Source organism: Camelus ferus, chromosome 35, assembly GCF_009834535.1.
Source record: "Camelus ferus isolate YT-003-E chromosome 35, BCGSAC_Cfer_1.0, whole genome shotgun sequence".
Classification (NCBI taxonomy): Eukaryota; Metazoa; Chordata; class Mammalia; order Artiodactyla; family Camelidae; genus Camelus; species Camelus ferus.
The window spans coordinates 168,573-191,914 of NC_045730.1; the positions used below are offsets into that span (position 1 = coordinate 168,573).

At 55.1% G+C, this 23,342-nt stretch overlaps 1 protein-coding gene across 1 annotated transcript in view; it reads right to left on the bottom strand.

Moving 5' to 3' along the window:
• Positions 1–2,298: 2,298 nt before the first annotated feature.
• The window catches only part of DIP2C (disco interacting protein 2 homolog C), a 247,211-nt gene continuing 226,167 nt past the window's right edge, over positions 2,299–23,342 (bottom strand). Inside the window, 6 exon segments of the mRNA XM_032474107.1 lie at positions 2,299–4,944; positions 7,280–7,403; positions 8,560–8,734; positions 11,060–11,134; positions 12,424–12,481; positions 20,784–20,845. Of these exon segments, the coding sequence (XP_032329998.1) occupies positions 4,692–4,944; positions 7,280–7,403; positions 8,560–8,734; positions 11,060–11,134; positions 12,424–12,481; positions 20,784–20,845 (747 nt within the window). The 3' untranslated portion in view covers positions 2,299–4,691.

Consider the following 23,342-nt stretch of genomic DNA (forward strand, 5'->3'; position numbering starts at 1 on the left):
CCCACAAGCAAGGTTCTATAGGACCAGATCCTTGCTCACTTATCTGAGGGCTGCGCCTGCGTCACAGCAACAGAACTGAGTGATTCAGACAGAAGCCACCTGGCCCTTCAGACACATCTGCCACCCTGGCCTCAGCAGGCTGGTCACGATCTGGTTGAGCCCTCACACGCCCTGTTACCTGCCCTCGTGCGCTCTTAACCGAACGAACCCCAAAGCCCATCGCCCAGCCCCTGTCCCACCTCCAGGAACGGTGGGCTGGTGGCGCATGGCCCCGGTTTCCATCCAGGACACCCCGCAGTGATCACACAAGGTCGCACAGGTCTGACAGGCGGGGAGAGCCCTCGTCTCGGAGAAGCTGCTGCTGGCTTGCACCAGCCGGAGGTGCACAGCTGGCGCACGCTCTCCAGCTCCGACACCCTTGATGCCGCCGGCCCCGCGGGAGGCCTGTCTGACGGTGGGCAGGGCAGGGACCCTGTCCCCTCCCTGTGAGTCTATGTCAGTCTCCTGAGGGTGACCTGACGAGGCGCAGGTGCGTCTCGCCACTGGACAACGTTCCTCCGTCAGGCAGGGTCAGGCCAGCTCTGGGTCCATTCGTCCTTCCTTGGGCACCAGCTGGGGTGCAGGCTCTGACCACATCCTCCCGGGGCTCGGCCTGGGAAGAGCTGTGGGGACCACGGTGCTCGGGGGACACCTGCCCCCCAGTCCCAGCGCCCCAGCTCCCTTACCTGCATCTCCTGAACGCCCGCCCTGGGCCAGGCACCGTGTGAGGCAGGCAGGTAACACACACCCTGTTCCCCACCGGTCCCCCAGCCCCCGGCCAGAGGCCAGACGGTGCAGGGACGGTCACCACACGTCAGCATGACATCAGAGAACAGAGCAACCCAGCAGCAGGGCTGAGGCCAGGCCTCCCTCCCTGTGCGTAGGCCGCCAGCACCGCCTTCCTTCTCGCTTCACTTTCTACTCTTCTCCTCCTGAGCCCTGCCAGCCCCTCCTGGGCCTCCGGCTTCTCCAGGCCTGCCTTCCAGCTTGATGGCCACTGGGGAGGCCACTGGCCCAGCTGCAGAGGGGGCCAGCTGTGTGCCAGCCCAGGTGCAGGCCACACCCCTGCACCCTCGAGGGTCCCAGCCTGGTGGGGATGAACCAAGGGGTCACTGAGACCACAGCAGCCGGAGGAGCCAACCGGGGTGAGCACTGCCCAGAGTGGCACAGCCGCCCAGGTCTCTCCGTCTCTCCCAGTTTCTTCGTTTACAGATTAACCTTAAAAACTGAAAGACAGTAAGAGGTAGACTGCTGGACGGGACCCAGTGTGCCCGCCTGAGGGAGGGAGAAAGCACGGGGTAAATCCATCCGTGGGGGCCAGGGGTGTGGGTTCTGCCGAGAAGATGTTAAGTAGAGGCCACAAGTCACAGAAGACGTGGGTGTTAAGGGAGCAGGACTTCTCTCCTCAGGAGCAGAGTCACCAGGTCCCTCGCGGTGGGCAGACCACCCGGCTCAGGGCACCAAGACGTCAGCGAGGACAGTAAGACCCAGAATGACGATCGACCAGCCCACCAACTCCTGACTGTGCCCCAAGACCTCAGCGCCAGGGAAGAAACCACACACGCACGCTGCCCAAAGCACGCCACGCGGGGCAGTTCTATGTCCGCAGTGTTCTGAGTCACTCAGTGACCCCCCCCCTTCACATCCCCAATTGGTGTGGGACAGGCCGGGACACAAGTGGGGGGCAGGGGACAAGAGGAGTTTGAATACAAGCACTTAGGTTAGGCCTGGTGATCTGTGCACAGAACTTCAGTTCTACCAATTTTCATGTGTACAAAACGTCCTTTCCTAACCATTAGGCTGGAAGTCCGTTAACCCCGTTAAATGCTTTCCAAAAGACGAAGCCAAGACAAAACCAAAGACAATCTGGGTGGGAACAGTCAGCGAGACCTACGTCCCGACACGGGAGCTTCTTGCCAAGAGCTGACAGAAAGGATTTGCACACCAGACTCACACTTACTCTTTGTCCCTACAAGTCACCAATAAGCTGTACACTTGCAGCAAATGTGAACAAATATATTTAGATATATTTAAAAGAATTAAAAAAAAAACATTTCACAAAACATTTGTTGCCATAGGAATTTTTTTAGCAATAAATGCCCACATCAAAATTTAAACATTGTTCAAAGTGTGATCATCTGTACTGATAAGTAACGCAACAGATTATGTAAACAGAGTCAGGTACATTTCCCGGGAGGAGTCGCCTCCTTCCTGGGATGGAAGCTGCCCAGTTTTCCAGGGGACCAATTAAGAAACCGCTATTTTCAGAGCAACAAAAATAAAAGCTTTTATTTGTTCATCTGAATATAAAACAGGCGTCATCACAGATGCACAAAGCTCACTGGCGTTTAACACACGGGAAGGCTGCTGTCCGTCGCACACGGGGATTCTGTCTGAGACTGCGACTGGCCGAGTGCATGAACCTCTGACCAGGCACCACGCTCTATGCAGCAACGCTGCCAGCCTGCCCCTGGTAAAGGGGGTTCCCCTCCGGTAAAGTGTCGAGCAGGATTAGATACAGTAAACAAGCACCATGAGGAAACCGCCCGTCGGGCTGGTCGGAGCTTCCAAGATCACTGTCCACCCTCTTCTGTGCAGGCCGACGGCACGGCTCCGTCTGACACCAGAAGCACAAGGTCACAAGACAAACACTGGCGACGCTCCCACGAGTAGCTGGTCCACGGCACAACTGCCACACAGACGGTCCTCCTTTATTGCTGAAGCGGGCGGTACTCAGCATCTCCTTCCCCTTTTCTCGCACAACAGAACTCGAATCCCAGTAATCCCAGAACTCGAGGCCCTCTGGACCTCAGCGCTGACAGGATGACAGGACGTCACCAACGGCCCTCACACCACCTCGCTGGACCGCGGGGTCCCCCGCGGCTGTGTTTCCTCATCGGTGTCTGATCCGAAACCTCGACCCTCCCCTCTCGCTCAGTGGGCGTGTGAACGTGTCTCGTCTGTGTGTGGCGGGGCTCCCCCTTGGGAAGCAGAGCCTGTAGGAATGTGTATCTGAAGCATGTGGAGAAATATTCACACACAGCAATGAAGTCCAACAATGTCTTAAAACTCAAATGCTTTGTGGAGATGGAGGGGTGCACCCCACATGCAGACAAATTAAAAAAAAATGTCACTTAAACTTCCAACAACAACTAGCCTTGGGTCTCAGAAGTCAAACAAAACTCCTCGCAACAAAGCGCTCGCTGCCAGCACACAGAGCAAAGGCCGACAGAGACCACCGCACAGCCCACTGCCACCATGCGGCCCGCCGTCACGCCGGGACAGCCGGAGGGTCGGGCTTGCTTGGACTGCAGATCCCCCTCCTCGGCGGGACACAGATGCCAGTTGCATCCAGAGCGAGGGGCTGTGTGAGGCGGCGGCGGCAGCAGCAGCAGCAAGAGGAGCGCGTCTCGGTGGAGGTGAGGGGGCGGCGGGGCCCTCCGGCTCCTGCCGGTGGCTCCCCGGCAGTCACACTGGCTCGGGAGCTGCGGAGAGCTGGCCGTGTGGACACTGTCCACTACACATAGAGGCCATCTGAGGGAATCAACACACACCAGCGCAGGGTGACATTCCTTTCCATACCGAGGACCAGAAGGGTGACAGTAACAGGAGTGACGGAAACATCGTACAACGGAGTCTTGCAGCCGAGAATGTGCTGTTCGCCACCCGCCTCCCAGGCCAGCGCGGAGGGAAGGTGCACAGTCAGCGCCAGTCCCCACCGGGAGAGGCGGCCCCTTCACCGGCGGGGCTCTGGCTCTGCGAGGAGCGCACAGGCTGGGCCCTGGCCGCAGGACCGCTCTCGCGCTCCCATCAGCCAGGTGGGCGAGTCTCTGGATCTACAGTGCAGTGAGGGACACCATGCAAGTGACAGGCTCTGCGTTTTAAACTTTAAAATCTCCTTAGTTCTTAGTGAATTTATATTTCATATATATCTGCTGGGATGCTATCCACGCAAGATAATACAACACTTTTTATATTAGCAAACATTACAAGACTTTAATATTCTTGAATGTTTTCTCTGTTATACTTCTAAAGAGATCAAAATAAATTAAACGTTTTGTACATAATTACATATGAAGTTAACTTATTTTATCTTTTTAGTTTAGTACAAAGATATCTGCAAGGTAACTGCCAAAATTCACCGTATTTATAACGTCTCACTCTATGCTAACTTCACAGGCTGCGTATCAGCCTGCTTCCTCAGCATGTTTCTGACAGGAAGCTGCTAAAAGCTAACTGGAAGGTGTACTCGTACCTCAACAGACTTTCCTAGAAGGATGAGCTCTAGCAATGGCTTAAATAGTAGCAGGTCCATGTCATTAAGATATCATGACCATTAAAACAGAGAAAACAATTCTTTGTCACACTACATAAACTGCTTAAAAGAACCCATCGGGAGGGCAGAATGTTTTAATTGCTATTTTGGCTTAACAAAATACCACGTTTACGAAGAAAGCACTTATTATCCAATAATTAAAAAAAAAAAAAAAGTTTTGAAATGGGCTTTTCTAACAAACTGAAGGCAGCAACGCAAAGTCCTTCTGCACCAGCTTCACGTCCCACGTCTCATCCCGGTGCCCACCAGGGCGCTGGGAGCTCCCGGCGCGAGGCCGAGGCTCCGCTCCAGGAGCCTGCGTGCGTCTCGGGAGAGTCTACATGTTGTAGGCCACGTAGATGGGGTCCAGCTGGTCGGCCAGGAAGCCGTCCCGCAGGTGCATGCGCTGCTTCTCGCCCCGGGAGTTGATGGGGATGACGCCGATGTCCACCACCACCACCACCCCCACCACCAGGTAGTGCTCCTCCAGCACCACGTTGGTCACCAGGGGCACCAGGTCCAGGGCTTCCTGCTCGGACCCGTCCAGCTCCACCACCACCACCAGCAGGTTCGTCCAGGTGAACACAGCACTGGAAGAGAGAAAGAAGCCATCACTGTGCAGGGGGGCTCGCAACCACCTAGCTCTTTGCGGACCTGCCTGAGCACTGGGCCTCCTCAGGCCTGCTGGTCCCCGACCGTCTCCGCACCCCCTACCAGCCGGCTCGGGCATCACCCTGGCACAGCCCCGCCCCGCCCTCCCGGGTCCGCACGCAAGTAGTCTGTCCTGCGCCCTGGTTGGCAGGATGGGGGGACGGCTGGGGCTGGGGCTGGTCCTGACTCGCCTGTGCCACAAGAGAAGACAGCAGGAGGTGAACGCTGGCCCTTGGGCCGGCCGCGCCAGCTCAGACCGCTCAGCCGTCACCACAAGCATGGGGCACGGAACCGATCACTGCTTGAAGCACTGAATTTAGGACGAGGCAAGCTGCACGTGGGGGATAGCTCCTAGAAGACGTCAGAGACGCACCCGGAAGTGTCCTCTCTGGGTCTTTCAGTGGGAGGGCCACAGCAGTATCGTGTCTGCCGTTTGTAGAAGCCTGGACCCACGCTTCACATTGCAAAGTCGCAGAACCTCACGGAGGCCCTGCCCCGCATGGCCCTGGCTCCGGACCCCACAGGGGCGCTGGGACCTGCTTTCACTCGCCAGACACATAGGAGGTTCCTCCTCATGGGCAGGAAGCACTTGGGAAAGCACTTCTGAAGTGTGCGAGGACGTCTACTAGGAGAAGACACGTATTTTGTTCAGCTTGGCCCCCACACACACTAAAATGACAGGTAAACGCTGCAGAACGTGTCCAACAGATCCCTCCCTCTGGGCTTTGCTTTGGGACGTGCGTGTACACCCGAGGGAAGGACCTGCTGAGAGCTGCTCCAGCACCGTCCCAGGACACGAGCCCTGGGCATGGGGATGCCCTCGAGCGCCCACACGTGTCACACTCTCAGCCCCTCGGGCAGCCTTATCCTGGCACGTGAATCCGTCGCACCACATCTGGATGGGCTCGGATTCCGTGGTGCAGAGGAGGAGGTCTGCCAGGAAGCCACAGGCTATCACTGCCACTTTCTTTCCACGTGAGCTGACAAGCTGACGCAGACATCACTGGCGGGGTGGGAGGGAAATGTCAACAGAGCAGCTCTGCTGCACAGAAACCGACGGATTGAAGCCTGTCGCAACAAAAGCATGGCTGTCCGTTCCTCCTGGGGCCACAGGGGAGCAGACGAGGCGGCGGCCTCATGGCAGGGACAGCAGTGACACTCAGAACAGACACAAGGAACCCACGAGGGGTGCCTGTGCCGCACACTTTTAAATTGGAAATGGCACTTTTACAACCAGACAGAAAGTACCTGAGGGAGGAACGCAAGCCAGTCAGGCTTACTTTCCTAAAAATACAACACACGAGGCTGTGACTGGTATTTACAGCTACTGGGACAGGCACTGAGGCGGGCCCTCGCCTTGCCTGTTTCTGGGCTGGGCTCCCATCGTCTCCGTGTTCACTCAGGTGGAGAGGCTGCTTTGGCAACTGGGAGCTCATGTTTCAAACCAGCCCTGGCCTGCCTGTTCTGAAAAACAGGTCGCCGCCAGCTCTGAAGCTTGCCCATTCCCCTCGGACCTCTGTCCAACAAGGCCTCTGCGCAGCTCAGTGTGGCCACAAACACCCGCCTGCATTCAGTGACAAGATGCTGCCACCGCTCCCGGACCAGCCCACCCACTAGGAAGACTGCTTCCGAGATTCAGACGGCGCCCTGCCGGGATCCTGCCCTGGTGTGCAGACCATCTCCACCAGGCCTCTGCCAGCTCAGGGACCACGGGAGCAAACAGGCCTGTACCCAACAACCCCGCAGCCACCTTTCATCCTCAAAAGTTGCATAAGAGGGACCTGAGAAGGTGGTCACGCTGTAGCCTTCAGGCCGGCCCACAATCTGGGCCCACGTGCACATCACAGCCAGCCAAATGGCCGGGGAAGGGGAGGAACAGAGCCCAGCCCTGGGGTGAACCAGGCCCCCCAGACCTCTTGCCCCCAGGGGAGGCTGAGATGGGCAACTTGTCACCCACAGCCCGTGACGCCAGGGAACACGGCCTCTCCTGGGGCCTCAGGCTCGCTGGGGCTATGCCTCCCACGTGGACAGTCCCACGTGGCATTTCCCGTGCCTGTCATGTATGAGTACAGTCTGTTTTCCCCTACAGAATGCTTTCCTTAACAAAAAACCAAGTAAACGCCAACATGGCTTCCTGGAAACGCTGCCCGGCCGGAAAAGCACCGACTGACCAGGAGGGCTCCTTCCAGCTGCTCCTGACCCCTCGAGGTGCGGCTCCCCCTGGGAAGCCTGCCCCCCAGGACCCCATGCCTTGGGCCGGCTGCCACGCCTCACCATTCTGTGACGCTCTTGTGTGCTCTGATGACCGAGGTCTCGATGTCTATCGGGTGGTACCTCATGCCGCGCAGCTCCATGGCCTCATCCAGGGCCCCCACCACGTAGAGGGCGTCGTGGCGCTCTGCTCAGGGGACAGAAACCACGTGAGCATCACCACAGTACCGCTCAAGCCACTTAGAAAGAAAAAGATGAACACTTGCCCCGAACGCAAAAGAGACGCAAAGAGAAGACGGCTGAGCTCGGACACGGCATCCCCCCACCAGGGCCCCTACAGCCTGAGGCTCCCAGGAGCAGGCCCTGGGCCCTGGCTCCACCTGCAAGTCCCCGTCCCCCGTGCTGCTGTCGGCTGCCACCGTCCACCCCTCAGCGGCCCCGCACCCCAGGGTCACAGGCTGAAGACACGGTGCAGCCAAGACTCCGCCCACCCCTCTGCTTCCATCATGTGAGGTCTTAAGTCTGAGCGGGAAAACAGCGCGCAGTCCCTGAGAATGTGAGACCACAAAGCTTCCCTGAGCTCGTGCGGCTGTCACGCTGATTCTCATCAGTCGTGCAAACTTGGGGTAATGACAACATGCAGTCTGAACGTCTTTCCTTACTCTTCACGGTGGTGAGTGTGCCAGGGTGGGGCTGGGAGAAGTGACCGGCATAGAAAATACCAGAAAATAAGTATTTTCCAGTTGAAGCCAGATGAGATGGAGGCGTTTACTTGCTGGCTTCTGACCAGGGTGGAGGCGGGGAGCCCACCGGTCCAGCCACTGGGCTCTGCAGGACGAGACCTGCCCTGCCTCCTGGGGGGTCTGGGTGTCTCCAAGCTTGGTTCTTCAAGGAGCCATGACAGCAACCTCAAATAAAACAGTCCACGACTTTCCCAGATTGGAAATGCCTGAATGTTTCTGTACCTTTCCCCTAAATTCATGCCAGTTCAGCCAGGTTAGTGCAGCCGCCCCCTCGCAGGTGGGTCAGGGGGCCTCTCTGACGTCTAGAAGCTCATCTCCTGGGGTTCGGGTATGGCGGGTCTCACCAAGAAACCTCAGCCCCCATTCCTGTCAAATACCCAAGTCTTGCCTCTGCTTTTGGTAGAATAAGGAGTGGAGAAGGGATTCCAGAATCAGCAAAGACTTTCTGCTCCAAGTACCACCTGTGCCTGGTGCCAGCTCCTCCGAGCTGCTGCTCCTCTGTGGACACGGGCTGGGCCCAGAGCTTGGGAAGGGGACCCCAAACCCCAAATTGGATTTCCAGGGTCTGGGGACCTTTCCGCAGCCTGTCTGGACTCTCACCTCCATTTGCATCAGTGAGTTCAGTTCTCCGCAGGAACCCCAAATAGCCTGTTCGTGCCCAGACTGTCTGTGTGTCTCCAAAACTTAATCTTGAGTTGAAGTGATCTGACTGGAGGGATTCATCTCCATAAATAGTGAAATAACCACTGGCGTTGTGGGCACTGTGAACCCAGATCTGTTGAGGAAGCAAAACACAACTGGATAAGGTGGTGGCCAGGGCAGAAACAACTAGTATAGCTCAGCAGACCACGTCCCGAGCTACTGAAAGTGCCCTGGCCTGCGATAACGAGGCATTCGGGTTTCTAGGGGACACTGGAGCCACAGAGTTTACTGAAAAGAAGGCGGGAGAGCAAGCTCACGGCTGAGCAAACGACTAAGCACGGCCTATGGAGAGCTCCATTAGAGCAGACTGCCTGGGGGCTTTCAAACCGAACACAGCCAACGGACAGAGCTGTGTGAGCTTCCTTGTATTTATTCAAATGAAGTGACTGTTTCCAAAAAGCAGCCTCCAAAAATGTTGAAGAGTTTTATGATTTATTTTTCCCTTTCACCTGGTCTGCATACTTTTGTAAACACATTGTAATAAAACAACACGACACAAACAAACCAGGAGGGAAAGCATGTAACATCAAAAAACAGGGAACCCGCCTACACTGCTGGTAGGAATGCAGTTTGCTGCAGCCATTATGGAAAACAGTACGGAGATTCCTCAAAAGACTAAACTGGACTTACCATATGACCCAGCAATCCCACTCCTGGGAGAGGAACTCCTAATTCAAAAAGACACCTGCACCCCAATGTTCACAGCAGCACTACTTACAGTAGCCAAGACACGGAAACAGCCTAAATGTTCATCAACAGATGACTGGATAAAGAACTTGTGGTATATTTATACAATGGAATACTACTCAGCCATAAAAAATGATAAAACAACGCTATTTGCAGCAACATGGATGGCCCTGGAGAATGTCATTCTAAATGAAGTTAAGCCAGAAAGAGAAAGAAAAATACCATCTCACTCATATGTGGAGTCTAAAAAAAAAAAAAAAAAAAAAAAGACAAATGAACTTATATATAAAACAGAAACAGACTCACAGACATAGAATACAGACTTATGGTTGCCAGAGGGGAGGGGGTTGGAAAGGGATAAACTGGGAGTTCGAGATTTGCAGATACTGACTGGTATATAAAATAGATAAACAAGTTTATACTGCAGAGCACAGGCAAATATATTCAATATCTTGTAACCGCTTACAGTGAAAAAGAATATGAAAATGAATATATGTATATCCATGTATGATACTGTGTTGTACACCAAGAATTTACACATTATAAACTGACTACACCTCAATAAAAAAAAAAAAAAACTAAAAAACAAGCAAAAATGAAACAAAACAAAAAAAACATTAAAAAAAAAAAACCTAACAGGGAACCACAATGCCCAAGTGTGGTATTTGAGGAAACAAGAAGGAAACATGCTGACACTGAGTGCCGACCGAGGCACCAGCTATGCCGACTCGCCCCTGAAACGCCCTACAGCCGCCGTGTGTGCAGTGTGGTCAGAGGGGCCGGTCTGGACTGTGCACCCCACGCCCCGCGGAGCAGGGAGTCAACAGGAAGGAAGCCCTGCGTCCAACAAGGAGGGTGAACACTGTCTCTGCTCTCAGACACAAGGTCTCCCATTGAGTGAAGGGGATTCCCCAGCACATGGCTCTCAGGCCCCGGCAAGGCCGCCCACAGTGAGGACAGCAGGGGCTACAGCCCACTTTCACTCTTAGGAAGGGGTTTAGAGGAAAATCTCTGTACAGACCTCATTTAGGAATTATCATCTCAGTTCTGCTTGTCATATGGGCAGAGTCGAGTCGAGTGAGAGGCCAGAATCAGCCCAGGAAGACAGGGTGTGGAGAGGGTGCGGCGGGCAGAATCCGGCCCCGTCGCGTCCTCACTCCTTCACCCACTGCGCCCGGCGCCCACGGCGGCGGGGCTGCTGTTTGGGAAGACAGTGGGATGCCAGCTGCGGCTGCATTTTGTGTGTGGTGGCAAGGGGTCAAGGAAGGGGAAGCTGACCACACAGCGGGCGGCCCTGGTGAGGAGGTCTGGCAGGAAGGTCGCTGTGTGCTTGGCCTTGGAGGGGAAAACGGGCGAGAAGGCAGATGTGTTGGAAGAAGCAAGTTAACCAGGGAGAGCAGAGAACCTTGGAGAAGGCAGAAGCATGACATGGCTGGCTGGAGACGGGAAGGAGAGCAGAAGTGACCTTCTGACCCAAATAAACCCCTGCTGTCGCCCGCCTGCCACTGCTGTGGACACGGCTGTGACCCCAGGTGGTGGCCCGACTCCCTCCACACACTACTCCGCCGAGTTCCCGAGGAGGCTCTCACAGCAGAGGAGGCAAACCTCAGTCCACACGCTGTCTTCTCTTCTCTCAAGTCTTTGAAGGGAATTATACCCCTCAAGGAGCTTCCGCCCCATAACCCGGAAAGCTCATGGGCCCCTCACTCACCTCACCCAGGTGCGAGTCTCCCAACGGCCCTTTCGTTTCCGGGTTGGCAATTATGATCCGAACACCTGGCAGGATCTGCGTGGGAGAACGTTCTCGTCAGTGGAAGGACAGATGGGGATGTCTTCATGCCACGTGCCTGTTTGCCTTTCTAAAACGGTTTGGAAGGTAGATGGCTCTAAATCACATACACAGCATGACGGAATCACACAAAACACTTACAATGAGAGAGCCTGTGTTAAAGTGATCCTAAAATTAAGAATTTGAACAAAAACATGACAAATGATATAATTTAACACAGCTCGATGCTTGCAGACCAGGACTCAGAGGCGTCACTGCCACGTGGCCTGGGGCACCACGTCCAGCTCCGTCTCTTCACCACACCACCCACTTCTCCTGCCGGGAATGTCTTCCGGCGTAATGTTGACATTAAGCACCGCCTTCTTAAAGGAAGGTTAGCTTGGAAGTGTTCTGAATTCTACCGAAACCACATTTCACAGGAAGTGAAAGCTTCTTCTGGAAATTCAGAACACAAGCCGTCTCGGTTCGGCAAAGTAACGCCGCGTGGTCGAGGTCCACGGAGACATCTGCGGAGAAAGCCCTGGGAACCTGTCTGACTACCGGCCCACCAGGCTGAGCTCTATCCTAGAGCCAACTCAGAACCAAGAATTCTGATGGGTGGTCAGGCAGACAGACTATAAAAGGTCCAAAACAGCAGAAGATGCTTTCAGAACCATGTCAAGTGGAGAAGTCGGACAACTGGCTCCAAAAGAGTCTTCACTGAGGTTTAGGTCTGCTCCTTGCCCTTTAGTTCTGCACACGATGCCACCACTGTGGCAGGACTACTGGCTGTCCCTGGTAACCCCCACCCCCACAGTCTTCACTGTGCTTCCACAGGGAGCCACACCCTGAGTTTCAGCCAGGCCCACAGGTGTTCAGAAACGGCACAGGACCCCCACCCTTCCTGCCAGCTGGGCGTGCCCATGCCCAGTGGTACTTAAGTGTGAGGGAACTTCCTGACAGCCTGCGCCTCCCGCTCCTCCTTTTCCTGCCCCTCTTGCTGCAGGACTGTGGGAAGGAAGCCAGGCCACTTCAGACCCCGAGGCTCCCTTGGGTGGAGTGGCCATGTGGAGCAGAACAAGACAGAGGTGCCAGCCCGGTGATGTCCTCCACATGAAGGAAAACTGACTCATTTAAAACACTGTAATTCTGAATTTCTGCGCTCATGGCCAAAATCAGTCCTGAGATATTACGTTAAAGAAAACTTTTCGGGAAAAAAATTCCGTAATATTTTTCTTAAATTTTTAAAGCTCAGAAATTAAGACTCATGTTTCTGTGAAAATGCATATGCTTCCTTCAATACTTACTTTTCCCGATTCCATTAGCGGCAAACTGTGAGGGGATCCTCTTTCTACTAAGCGGACTCTACAAAGGGAAACAGAGGGCGTCACTGAGTGTGTCTCTGCGCCGATGCAGCCCCGTCCTCCACGCTCAGCTCCAGGCCGAAGCCTGGCAGCTGCACGGGGAACGTAAGTCTGTGGGCGAGCACAACTCAACCCAAAGACAGGCCAGAAGTCAGAGAACAAGCAGGGACAGCAGAGAGCAACTGTGCTCTGGCAGGAAACAGCCACTGTACAGGCCACGGAGAACAGAGCCTCATTCACCAACCCTCAGAATGGCTGTATCTGCGGGAGAAAAAACAAGGACACAGAACGAACTGTGGTCCTGAAAGAGCCGCCACCCCTGGTGATAGTGACTCCTGGTCCTGAAGCGCTCACAGCCTACAGCCCTGCCACCACAGGCCACGGGAGGGGCCCCAGGCCACAGCCCTGCCTCTGCAGGCCACGGAAGGGGGCCCACACGTCATAGCCCTGCCACCACAAGCCACAGGAGGGGCCTCAGAGGCAGCAGCACAGAATCCACCTCCTAAACCGGGCTCAGTGGGGCCCAGCGGGGAGAGGACAGGCCAATTCAGACAGCAAAATCTAACTTCAAAAAAGAAGCTCTTCTCAATTAAAAAACTACTCAACGTTAATTTTAAGAACTCTAGAGGACGCTGGTGCCAGTCACAACCTGAGGTGGCCAAGTCCTTCCCAGCTGCATTATGCCAGGTGTTCTGTGGCCTCCAGGGCTGGTTTTACATCTCTGCCACGCTGTGTTGAGACTGTGATGTGATCCTTCACCGACAGGCCGCAACGTCCGGCTGCAGAGGGCGGAGGGCAGGGCTGTCAATGCACCACCGTGACCTGGTCTTCGTATCAGCGCAGATCTGCCCCCGTAACTGACAAGTGCTGCTGAAGGGGGGCCCCCGAGAGTCAGGGCTTGGTGGCCATGCAGCACGAGGCCCCAGGGTGTGGGGGACCACGTCGGCATGAGGCAGGCAGGCAGACAAGGTGCTGACAGAGGGGCGCTGTGGGGCTCCCAGCTCTCAGCAGCTAGAAGGGTCTTACTTTCAGGCAGAGGACGCCCTGCCTCCCACCTAGGCTTTGGTGCGGTGCCTCGTGTTGCTGAGACAAGAGCAGCGGAGGAAACCCGGCAGGTGGCTGCAGCAGTGATGCGACGGGGCGGAAGAGCTTCCTGCAGCAAATCTGGCGGTCTGATAACCACTGAGCCCCCGGTGTTTGTCCCAAGGAAGACCCTGCTGCAGACAGCGGGAGGGGAGGGCTCTCGAGGGAAAACGACCTGCGTCTGCTCCACTTAAGCCCAGACACAGGCGCGCCTCGTCTCCCGCGTTTGGGTCAGCGTGCTTTGCAGGTACCGTTCTTTCACGAATTGCAGGTTTGCGGCAACCCCACGCTGAGCAAGTCTATAGGCACCATTTTTCCAAAAGCATTTGCTCACTTCTTTTCTCTGTAGCATTTTGGTAGCAATTCTTGGCAATATTTCAAACTTTTCATTATCATATGTATTTGTTATGGGGATCTGCAATCAGTGATCTTTGATGTCACTACTGTAATTGGGGCGCCACGAACTTGCCCACATAAGATGGCGAACTTAATAAAAGTCATCTGCTCTGACTGTTCCACTGGTCGGCTGTTCCGCTGTCTCTCCCTCCACGGCCTCCCTATTCCCTGAAACGCGATGATCTCGAAATCAGGCCGCTTAATAACCCGTAATGTCCTCTGAGTGTTCAAGTGACACTCTTCTCAAGGAAAAGCCACATGCTTCTCATTTTAAATGAAAAGCCAGAAATGATTAAGCTCAGTGAGGAAGGCACGCTGAAAGCTGAGATGAGCTGAAAGCTCGGTCTCTTGCACCGGTTAGCCTAGTTGTGAATGCAAAGGAAAAGTACTTGAAGGAAATTAAAAGCGAACACACGAATGGTAACAAAGCCAAGCACGCTTACTGCCGAGATGGAGAACGTCTGAGGGGTATGGGCAGAAGACCAAACCAGCCTCCAGAGCCCCTCAGCCAAAGCCTCGCCCAGAGCCAGGCCCCAGCTCTCCAACTCCATGGAGGCCGAGGGAGGGGAGGGCGCTGCGGAAGGAGACTGAAGCCAGCAGAGGCTGTCCCTGAGGTCAAGGAGAAAGGCCGTCTCCACAACACACGAGCGCAGGTGAGGCAGCCAGAGCCGAGGCAGACACCGCAGCGGTGCCCTAGGTCCCGCCCAGGTCTCACGATGGTGCTGCACTAAACCACACATTTTCAAGGCAGATGAAACAGCCTTATGTGGGAAGGAGATGACATCTAGGACTTTCACAGCTGCAGAGAAGTCTGTGTCTGGCCTCGAAGCTTCACAGGTCAGACTGACCCTCCTGCTAGGAGCCAATGCTCCTGGCCATTCCAAAAGCCCTAGGGCCCTTGAGAATGAAGCTACGTCTGCTCTGCCTGTGCCCTCCAAATGAACCACAAAGCCTGAAAGACAGCACATTTGTTTACAACATGGTTTACAGAATGTTTTAAGCCAACTGTTGAGACCTACTGCTCACAGAAAAAAAATCCTTTCAAAATATTACTGTTCACCGACAACACGCCGGGTCACCCAAGAGCTCTGATGCAGAGGAACAGTGACATAAATGTTGTTTTCATGCCTGTAACACAACATTCATTCTGTAGTCCACGAGCAAGCAGTCATTTCAAGTCTCATTATTCACAAAATACATTTTGTGAGGCTCCAGCTGCCACAGACAGCGATTCCGCTGATGGATCCGGGCAAAGTCAGTGGAGGACCTTCTGGGGAGAGCTTACAATCCTAGGTGCCACTAGGGACATTCGTGATTCCTGGGAAGAGGTCGCAGCATCAGCATTCACAGGGGTTTGCAAGAAGTTCATCGGAGCCGCTGTGGACGACCTGCTGCAGGGGCTGAGGACTTCAGCGGAGAAAGTCTCTGCAGATGTGGTGGAAGCAGCATGAGAACCAGGCGCAGAGCCCTGAGGATGTGACCGAACTGCTCCGATCTCAGGACACAGCTTGAGTGGGCGAGGAGCTGCTTCTTACGGATGAGCAAAGAAAGTGTTTTCTTGAGAGGAAAGCTACTCCTTGTGAAGATTGTTGGAATGACAACAAAAGATTTAGAATATTACAAAAACTAAGTCGATGAAACAGCGGCAAAGGTTGAGAGAATGGACTCAAATTTGGAGGAAACTCTGTGGGGGAAACGCTATCAGACATGCTGCACAATACAGAGAGACTGTTCGTGAAAGGGGGTCCCTTACGGTGGCAAACAGCCACCGCAGCCTTCAGCTACCGCCATCCTGCTCCGTCAGGCGAACACCAGCACTGAGGCAAGACCCTCCACTAGCAAAAAGATTCCTCCTCCCTGAAGGCTCAGATGATGGTTAGCATCTTTTAGCAGTAAAATATTTTAAAATTAAGGGGTGTGCCTTTTTTTTTTTAAAGACATAATGCTATCGCATGCTTAACAGACTATCATATAGTGTAAACATAACTTATATGCACTGAGGAATCAAAACATTTGAGTCACTCACTTTTGTGTGTTTTTTGGGGGAGGTAACTAGGTTTATTTGCTTATTTAATGGAGGCACCAAGGACTGAACCCAGGGCCTCGTGCCTGCTAACCATGCGCTCTACCCTCCCCACCACGTGACGCACTTTACTGTGGCGTTTGCTTTACTGTGGTGGTCTGGAACCAAACCCACAGTATCTCTGAGGTCTGCCTGTGTGCTGATAGGCTTAAAGGTGTTACCTGCAAAAGTAGATCACTGGCTACACCAAGACAGAATTAAAAGGGACTTAAAACTCCTCTATGCCCCAGGTAGCGTAATGCAGTTTAGGGCAGGTTACCACTGACAATGACCACCTGAACAGTACTTAGGATCTACGGAGCTTCACCCGTAGCGGCTTTCAGACAGACTTGATGCTTGCAGGAAAAGGCAATGCTGGGAACGATGACTTCCATAGCCTGTGGGGTCAGGAGGCCCCACCTGTCACACTGAAATAAACCTAGGCTGATCTGAGCAGTCAGATTAAGTGAAGAAGCCTGTGTCCAAGGGCTGGCTGGCCAACTGGGGATTCTGGACATTGGCAATTGGCTGCAGACGGAGAAGCAACAGAGAAACAAGGCCAAGCTGGCCGGACAGGTGGTGGGCAGGCAGGGGCAGGAGCGAGGGAAGAGGGGAGAAGGAAAGAGGAAGGGGCAGTAACGGCTGGCTAGGCCCCCAAGCAGGGCTGCTGTCCTCTGGGGGGTGGGCAGTCAGCCAGCGTGTGGGCCAGGCGTCCTGCAGAGGCCAGGCGGTCAGGCCAGGGAGCAAAAACTGTCAAAAATGAGGGCCATTCTGGACAAGCTCCACTCTGCCGGCTGTCCACTCACGGCCACCACTCCCTGAGGACGTTCCAAACCCCTGCCAGGTAGCTCTGGTGGCCGCGTTATGATGGGGACAGCTTCTGAGTGGGCACCTGGTGTCAGGAATGGAACCAGACCACTCAGGCCACAACGGGGGGAGCAAACCCCCAGGGCTGCGACTCGCATCCACACCCACGCCTCTCCCTTCAAGGTTCTTGCCAGCACTGGGGTGAGCCCACGGCCCGGGCTCCTTCAGCAGGGGAGCTGCTGGCCCTGTGTGCTGGCCAGCTTCTGCTGCTCTGACCAGCAGGCCTCCCTGCCCTCTTCCTGCCCTTCCCTGCTGACCCTGGCCTCCGACGCAGGCAGGCGCACGGAGTCTCAGCTGCAGAGCTCATCTGAAGCGTGGGAAACCAGGAGCATCTACGGCAGGAATCTCCCGGCTGGGCTGCTGAGGGGCCGGGGCAAGGGTGGAGGGCAGATGTGAAAAAAGAAAAAGAAATTTCTTCTCTGGTCAGTACGCAGAAGGTGCAGTGCGTCAGCAGTCCCGGGAGAGCAGGGAGGGGTGCTGGACTCACTCAGAGGCGGCCCTGCATCCACTCGAGAAGACAGAAGTCCACGGCGAGAAAACCACTCCAACAGAAAGAGGCAGAGACGCGCCTCCCGAAAGAGCCGGCGACACGCACGAGCAGCAGGCAGGCGGGGCACTCAGAAGCACGGGCTGCGCTGAGGGAGACAGGGTGGCCGGGGCCTCTGGGCTAGGAGCGCAGCTCGCCCCTCTGGCAGCTGGTTCTTGGCAAAGGGGGTGAGCGCTCCCGCCTCCCAGGGGCTGCCTGCCCCTCAGCGGATTGTCACCATTGAGGGCACATCACCTGCCCCGCAGCAGTGCCAGCCCTCGCCACAGTGGCTTCAGAATCATGGACAAACCCAGTGCGGGCATGTCCTGGCAGTGACACCTCTGGGGGTCAGTAAAACCTGGGGGATGAGCCCCATCTGCACGGCACAGGCGGGGGGCCATCCACCGTCACAGAGGGGCCCAGGCAGCCCAGACGCGCTGCTGAGGGACCAGCGGGCTTCGCTTCTTCTGCTCAGGACGAGCGTTCGCCGCCGGGTGGCGGGGAGACGGGTCTGATGCGGCATGGCCCAGCAGGGACATGGCCTGTGCAGCGGCAGGAACACAGCATGTCCCGGGGCGGGGGGGGGGGGGCAGTTATTCCTTCAAGTATGACACTGACTTTGGGTTTTTCTCTCTCAGTTCCCAGGCGTAGATGACACCAGCTCAGTGACTACAAAGAACGTCCACAGAAATTCTGAGGAACAGCTTATTATTCAGTAATTCTAGAGCTAAACAGGGACACTGTTTACAGCATTTGATTTCTGCTTCTTCTGAACACGTTATTTTCCTTTTTCCTCAAACAGCAAACATGTATTCAGGGCTAACTCTGAGCCAGCCACTGCCCGAAGGATCTTCCTGCACACGCGCTCACAGCGGGACAGGCTGCAGTGCTGTGGCTCCGGGCTGGGGCCAGCGCTCCGTCCCCGCCACACGGCCTCCCCGAGCCCGCGCTGCCCTCCACCCACCCGGGGTTTTGCTCCCAGCGCTTCTATCTTTTGTCTTCTTTCTCTTCCATTTTTAAGAACTGAGGTGTAACAGCAGTGTCAGGTGCACGTGACAAGGACCCGGTGTGTGCAGCCCTACAGGGTGGTCCCCACGTGAGCCTGGTCACCTCCTGCCATCACACATTTGTAAACGTTCTTCTTTTCCTCCTGCGATGAGGACGCTGCCCTCTTCTTAGCAGCCGGCAGACATGCCGCACGGTGCTGTTAAGGCTTGGTTATCTCATAACCAGGGGCTTCCTCCTTTCGACCCTGTCACCCACTTCATCCACATCCCCCACCGAGAGTTTCAATTACACATTTAAACTACATCTTCTTCCCAAAATAACCTGAAGCATCCAAGAGGTCCAGCATACCATAACAAGTACATCTGAACACGTTTAAAAAATCCCAAGAGACGGGATGTATTGGAGTATTTCAAAGACTGAGGTCAGTTAATCCAGCTGCTGAGACTGAATTTAATTCTCAGCTTCATGACAGCTAAGGCAAAGAGAGAAGAGGAATGAGACACATTTTACTGCCAAAGTCTGGACTTTAACATCTGGCTATTTCCTCTGCTGCTAGTCAAACATGTAAAAGAAAAAATCGTTAGAAACACAAGGAAAAAAATCCTACTTAAATACCACCCCAAACTGGAGCAAGACGACAAAACACTCCGCAGGGCACTGCAGTTTCCAAGGGAGGCGCTGAGCAAAAGCTGCCGTCACGTGCCGCCCAAAGCAGCGAGGAGAGCCCGCAGGGGCACTGGCCGGCCGGACGCCCGCGCGCTCACGTGGCCTTCTCCTCCCGAACCACAAAACAGCAGCTTCTTCCCCACCACCCCCTCGAGTCCAGACTCTGTCAGCCTTTTCTCCTTTCCTTCCTTCAGCTGAAGGGGACCCTGTCGGTGGATGCCCTGGGGCGCAGCCACGTCCAGGACTGCCCAGGCTGCCCTCTCCTCACACCTCTTCTGGACGCGCCCACAGGCTCCCAGCCAGGACCACACAGCCCGGCAGGACTCGAGTCCCTGAGCGCGAGTCCCGACAAAGACGTGACCCGAGGTTCTACTCCCGCAGCAACAGTGGGGTCAACGCTGCACGCTTCCCATCCATTTGTAAGCTTGTGATGGGAAATTCACTCACAGTAACTCAGAAAAAGCTTCCGTTTTCAGACCTCCTTGGCTTTTTCTTTCCATCAACAGACCATATTTGGAAGCGTGTGAGGCTCACAGAAGACCTGTTCAGACAGTGCGGACTCCCTGCGTGTGGCGTTAACTGCATCTCACAGCACTACCCCACAGGGTCAATGTGGGGCGGTCCTCACTGCCCATGGGTCAGGGTCAGTCCTGCTTCTCAGCTTTTGCCTCAGGACCATGTGTCCTCCTCTCCCCCCCAGAGACCTCCTCAGTTGACGCCCCTTTTTGACAACCTTGACGGTTTTGAGGCAACGTAGCGACATGTCCTGTAGGTGCCCCAGGTCAGATCACGTGATGCTCCTCCTAGGTCCGTGTGCCCCGATGTCCCTCCCACACTGTCCTCTCGGGAAGGAGGCTGCTTTGCACGCCCACACGGGCCTCATGGGGTTCTGGGAGGCCCAGATCACGTCCCAGGACGTGGTCATCACGGGGGACTCAGGCCCGTCGCAGAGCACGCCAGCTGGGCTGGCCGGGGTCTCCCGGTTTCCCCACCGCAGCTCACGACCACTCTCCCCCACCCTCTTGTGCTGGGAGGCACCACGTGAGGAAGTGTGGACGGAAGCACGGAGTCTGGCCGTCCAAATGTCCACCAGCACCTCCACCCTCGCCAGTCGCGCCACAGAAACGTCAGTGGAGGGACATCTCCACATCCACGCCAGAGAAGTGGCCTCATCAGTGGGGCGTCTATAGGAAAATGCAGGATTTTCTCTGCCCTTCAGGAACCAGGGGGAGCCCCTTGCTGGGGCAGAAGCTCCTCAGAAGAGCCCTCACCCTCCCAACTTCCCTTCCTTGAGGTGAAACTGACACCCACCCACCAGCAACATCCCCTCAGGCTGCTGAGGGAGCTGCACAGAAAGGCACCCTGACTTATATTGTAGCTTTTCGTGGAAATACCTTGACAGAACACTTCAATTCACACAAAGAAATGTGGGCTGAGTGTTGGTATTTCATGAGGTGCAAAGCGATGCCTGACTGAAATGCTAAAGAGAAGGACAGTCTCCTGGGCAGACCGTGAGGACGCGCGGCCTGGGTGTGGCGGCTCTGGGCCGACCCTTCCATCCACCCTCAGAGCAGAGCGGGTGCCCCCCCGGGGCGCGAGCGCCGGGGAAGCCCACTCCCTGGACCACCAAGCCTGGAGCAGACCGTCCCGCACTCCTCTCTGACGCTGGGGGCCACGAAGACAAAACCACAATACCTGTCGTGTCTCAGAGCACGCATGTCCACGTAGACGGTGGTCGGGTCGGGCCCCGAGGTCCCCTGCAAGCAAGGACACAGTGTGGTTAAGTCACGTATGCCCAGAGAACTGTGTCTGCACGTTCCCCGGGCTGGGGAGCATTTCTCTGGTCACGTCTGAAACTGAACCAAACCCAAAGCACTAAAACCACACCTCTCAGCGGATAACCTAACTCTGACAGGAGCGTGTTATTAATGCTGGCCTTTCCCACAGCTTGCCTCTCAGTCACGTCTACGAAGATCAGAAAGGGGCATCTTGCCTAATAAAAGGCTGGCACTACTGAGGCAGCGTCTGGCAAAAGCAGGCTGCCGAGGACACGAAGCATCACTGCTGAGAGGTGCTTCACCACACGCATCCTGAAAGGTGTACGCTTAGAGCTCGAGATGTTACAGCAGAACGCGTGACGTGAGCTGACAGGGTAAGGAGGGAGAGAGAAAGGACTGCCGATCCTTCTGGTTCTCCGTGTGCCTCAGCTTGCCTCCAGCGAGGAGGCAGGTCAGGGAGACTGTGTTCCCCACTGGCTGTCTCGGCCGCGCCCTGTGGTCCGATCCCCTGCTTATGTAACACAGGGTCCAGAACCTTACCTTGGCGCCGCAAACCCCTTCAAAACATACGACAGGCTGACTTCTGAACAGTGATCTCTATTCGTGAAGAACAATGGCGTTAAAGCTACATTACCAACCAAAATTCTATGTGAATTTCTTGGGAAGGTAACACCAAACCTTGGGTAGAAAAAGATGGAAGCTAACAAAACTGTGCCAAAAAATAAGGGAGACTGAGAGTTTATTTGAAGGACTACACTAAAGTTCCTCAGGAGAGAATCTTAATCTTGTACCAAAGGCATGTTTAAATATAAGAAAAAAATAAAAATAAAGACACCTTCATCACAACATACTAGGCCACCCAGGAGTACCCCCCCCCCCGGAGAAAGCACATGCAGTCAGCCTGGAGGACGGGGCTGCCCTGCAGTGAGGCCACGGCGTCCTCGCTGACCTGTGCCCGTCAGTGGAGCTGTGCTGCAGACCAGCTCTGAGTGCGGAGTGATGCAAAGTGCATAATCAAAGAGGCCAATCAAAAACACAAACCAGGAAGCAGGTCACTAGAAGTGGAAAATGGAGTGAAACAGAGATGACTGCAAACTGGCTAAGACACCACTGATTGTGTACAACAGAAGCACAGCGTTTGTCACAGATGCGAGGCGTCAGACGAAGTCTGAGAGTGGACATCACGCTGGCCATCAGCCCTCCTGGCCGCGGGTGGGGAAGCCCAGCCCATCTCTGCACTCACTCCCGGGGCCGGGGTCGGAGCCGGTGGTGGGCAGGCACCAGTGTGGGTGAGCGGAAATCCCTACCTGCTCAGCCAGCGTCCACAGCCGGTGGGGCTACAGCGGCAGGAGGAGGGAGCCGGGAAGGGAGAGGACACCAGACCGACGGACACGGAAAATCAAGGACACACAGACACACGAACAAACACCCGACGATCAAAGCGGGATGAAGGAGGGGGGTGGGGGGAGAATGCAAAAAGCAGGGAACAAAGTAAAAAGAAGATCAAAAACAATGTCAAATACGGGAATTGTTAAAATCAATCACTGTACCACTAAAGGCTAAAAAAAAATCTGAAAAGATGTCCACATGTCCACAGAGCAACAGGAGAGAGAAACAGACGGCCAGGCAGGGACACGTGGACCTGAGTGACTGTCTGACACACACGGTCAGTGGGGCTGTTCCTGTGGCACTTTTCTTTAGTTTCTTTTCTGAGAAAGTGGTGAGCATGACTTTCACTGGCTAAATCTGCTAAGTGGTCCTCACTGAGAAGGTTTCACGTTTCTCAGCACAGTAACGAAGGGCAGCCTGGAAACTTGTGGACCTGAAATTGGGGTGTCTAGCCCTACTCGTCCACAAGACTAGGACAAGAAAAGAGGCCAAAGGCCGTGTGAAGCACGACCCAAACCCCGCTCAGAGACGGCCCAGCTCAGCAGTGTGCAGAGGGAGTGTCACCCCACCGCTCTGTCCCCAAGACCCTCTCCTCTCCTCTCCCACAGTTCTGGCGCCCACCTCTACCCTGCTGAACCGTCTACAGTGGCACAGTGGGAAGACTCCAGAAAGCAACCTGGGTGAGCTCCTCTGATGCTGTGTGCTGTCCCCAGGTGACTAGGTATCTTTCCCAGGTGCTCCTAGGAACCTAGGACCAGCTGGAGGCACTGCACGGGCACAGTCCTGTGAGTACAGCCTTGTGCTGCCCCACCCTGCAATCACAGTCACCAGGTGGACTCCAGAGGTGACAGTGGCAGCAACAAAAAAGGAGTCTTAACTTGGTTTCCCAAGGCTGCAGTTTGGGAATAAACACGGCCAGACTGAAAAACTATCATCACTCAACGTGGAGGCCCTATGAAAGCTACGACTCGCCCCCCTCTCTGTGACGCCCCCTCCCTGTGGTTAACCACGGCCACTGCTCTCAGCATCTGTGGGTTTGGGAAACTGAGGCAGGTCTCCAGGAAAGAGAAGAACGGGGCCAGGAAAG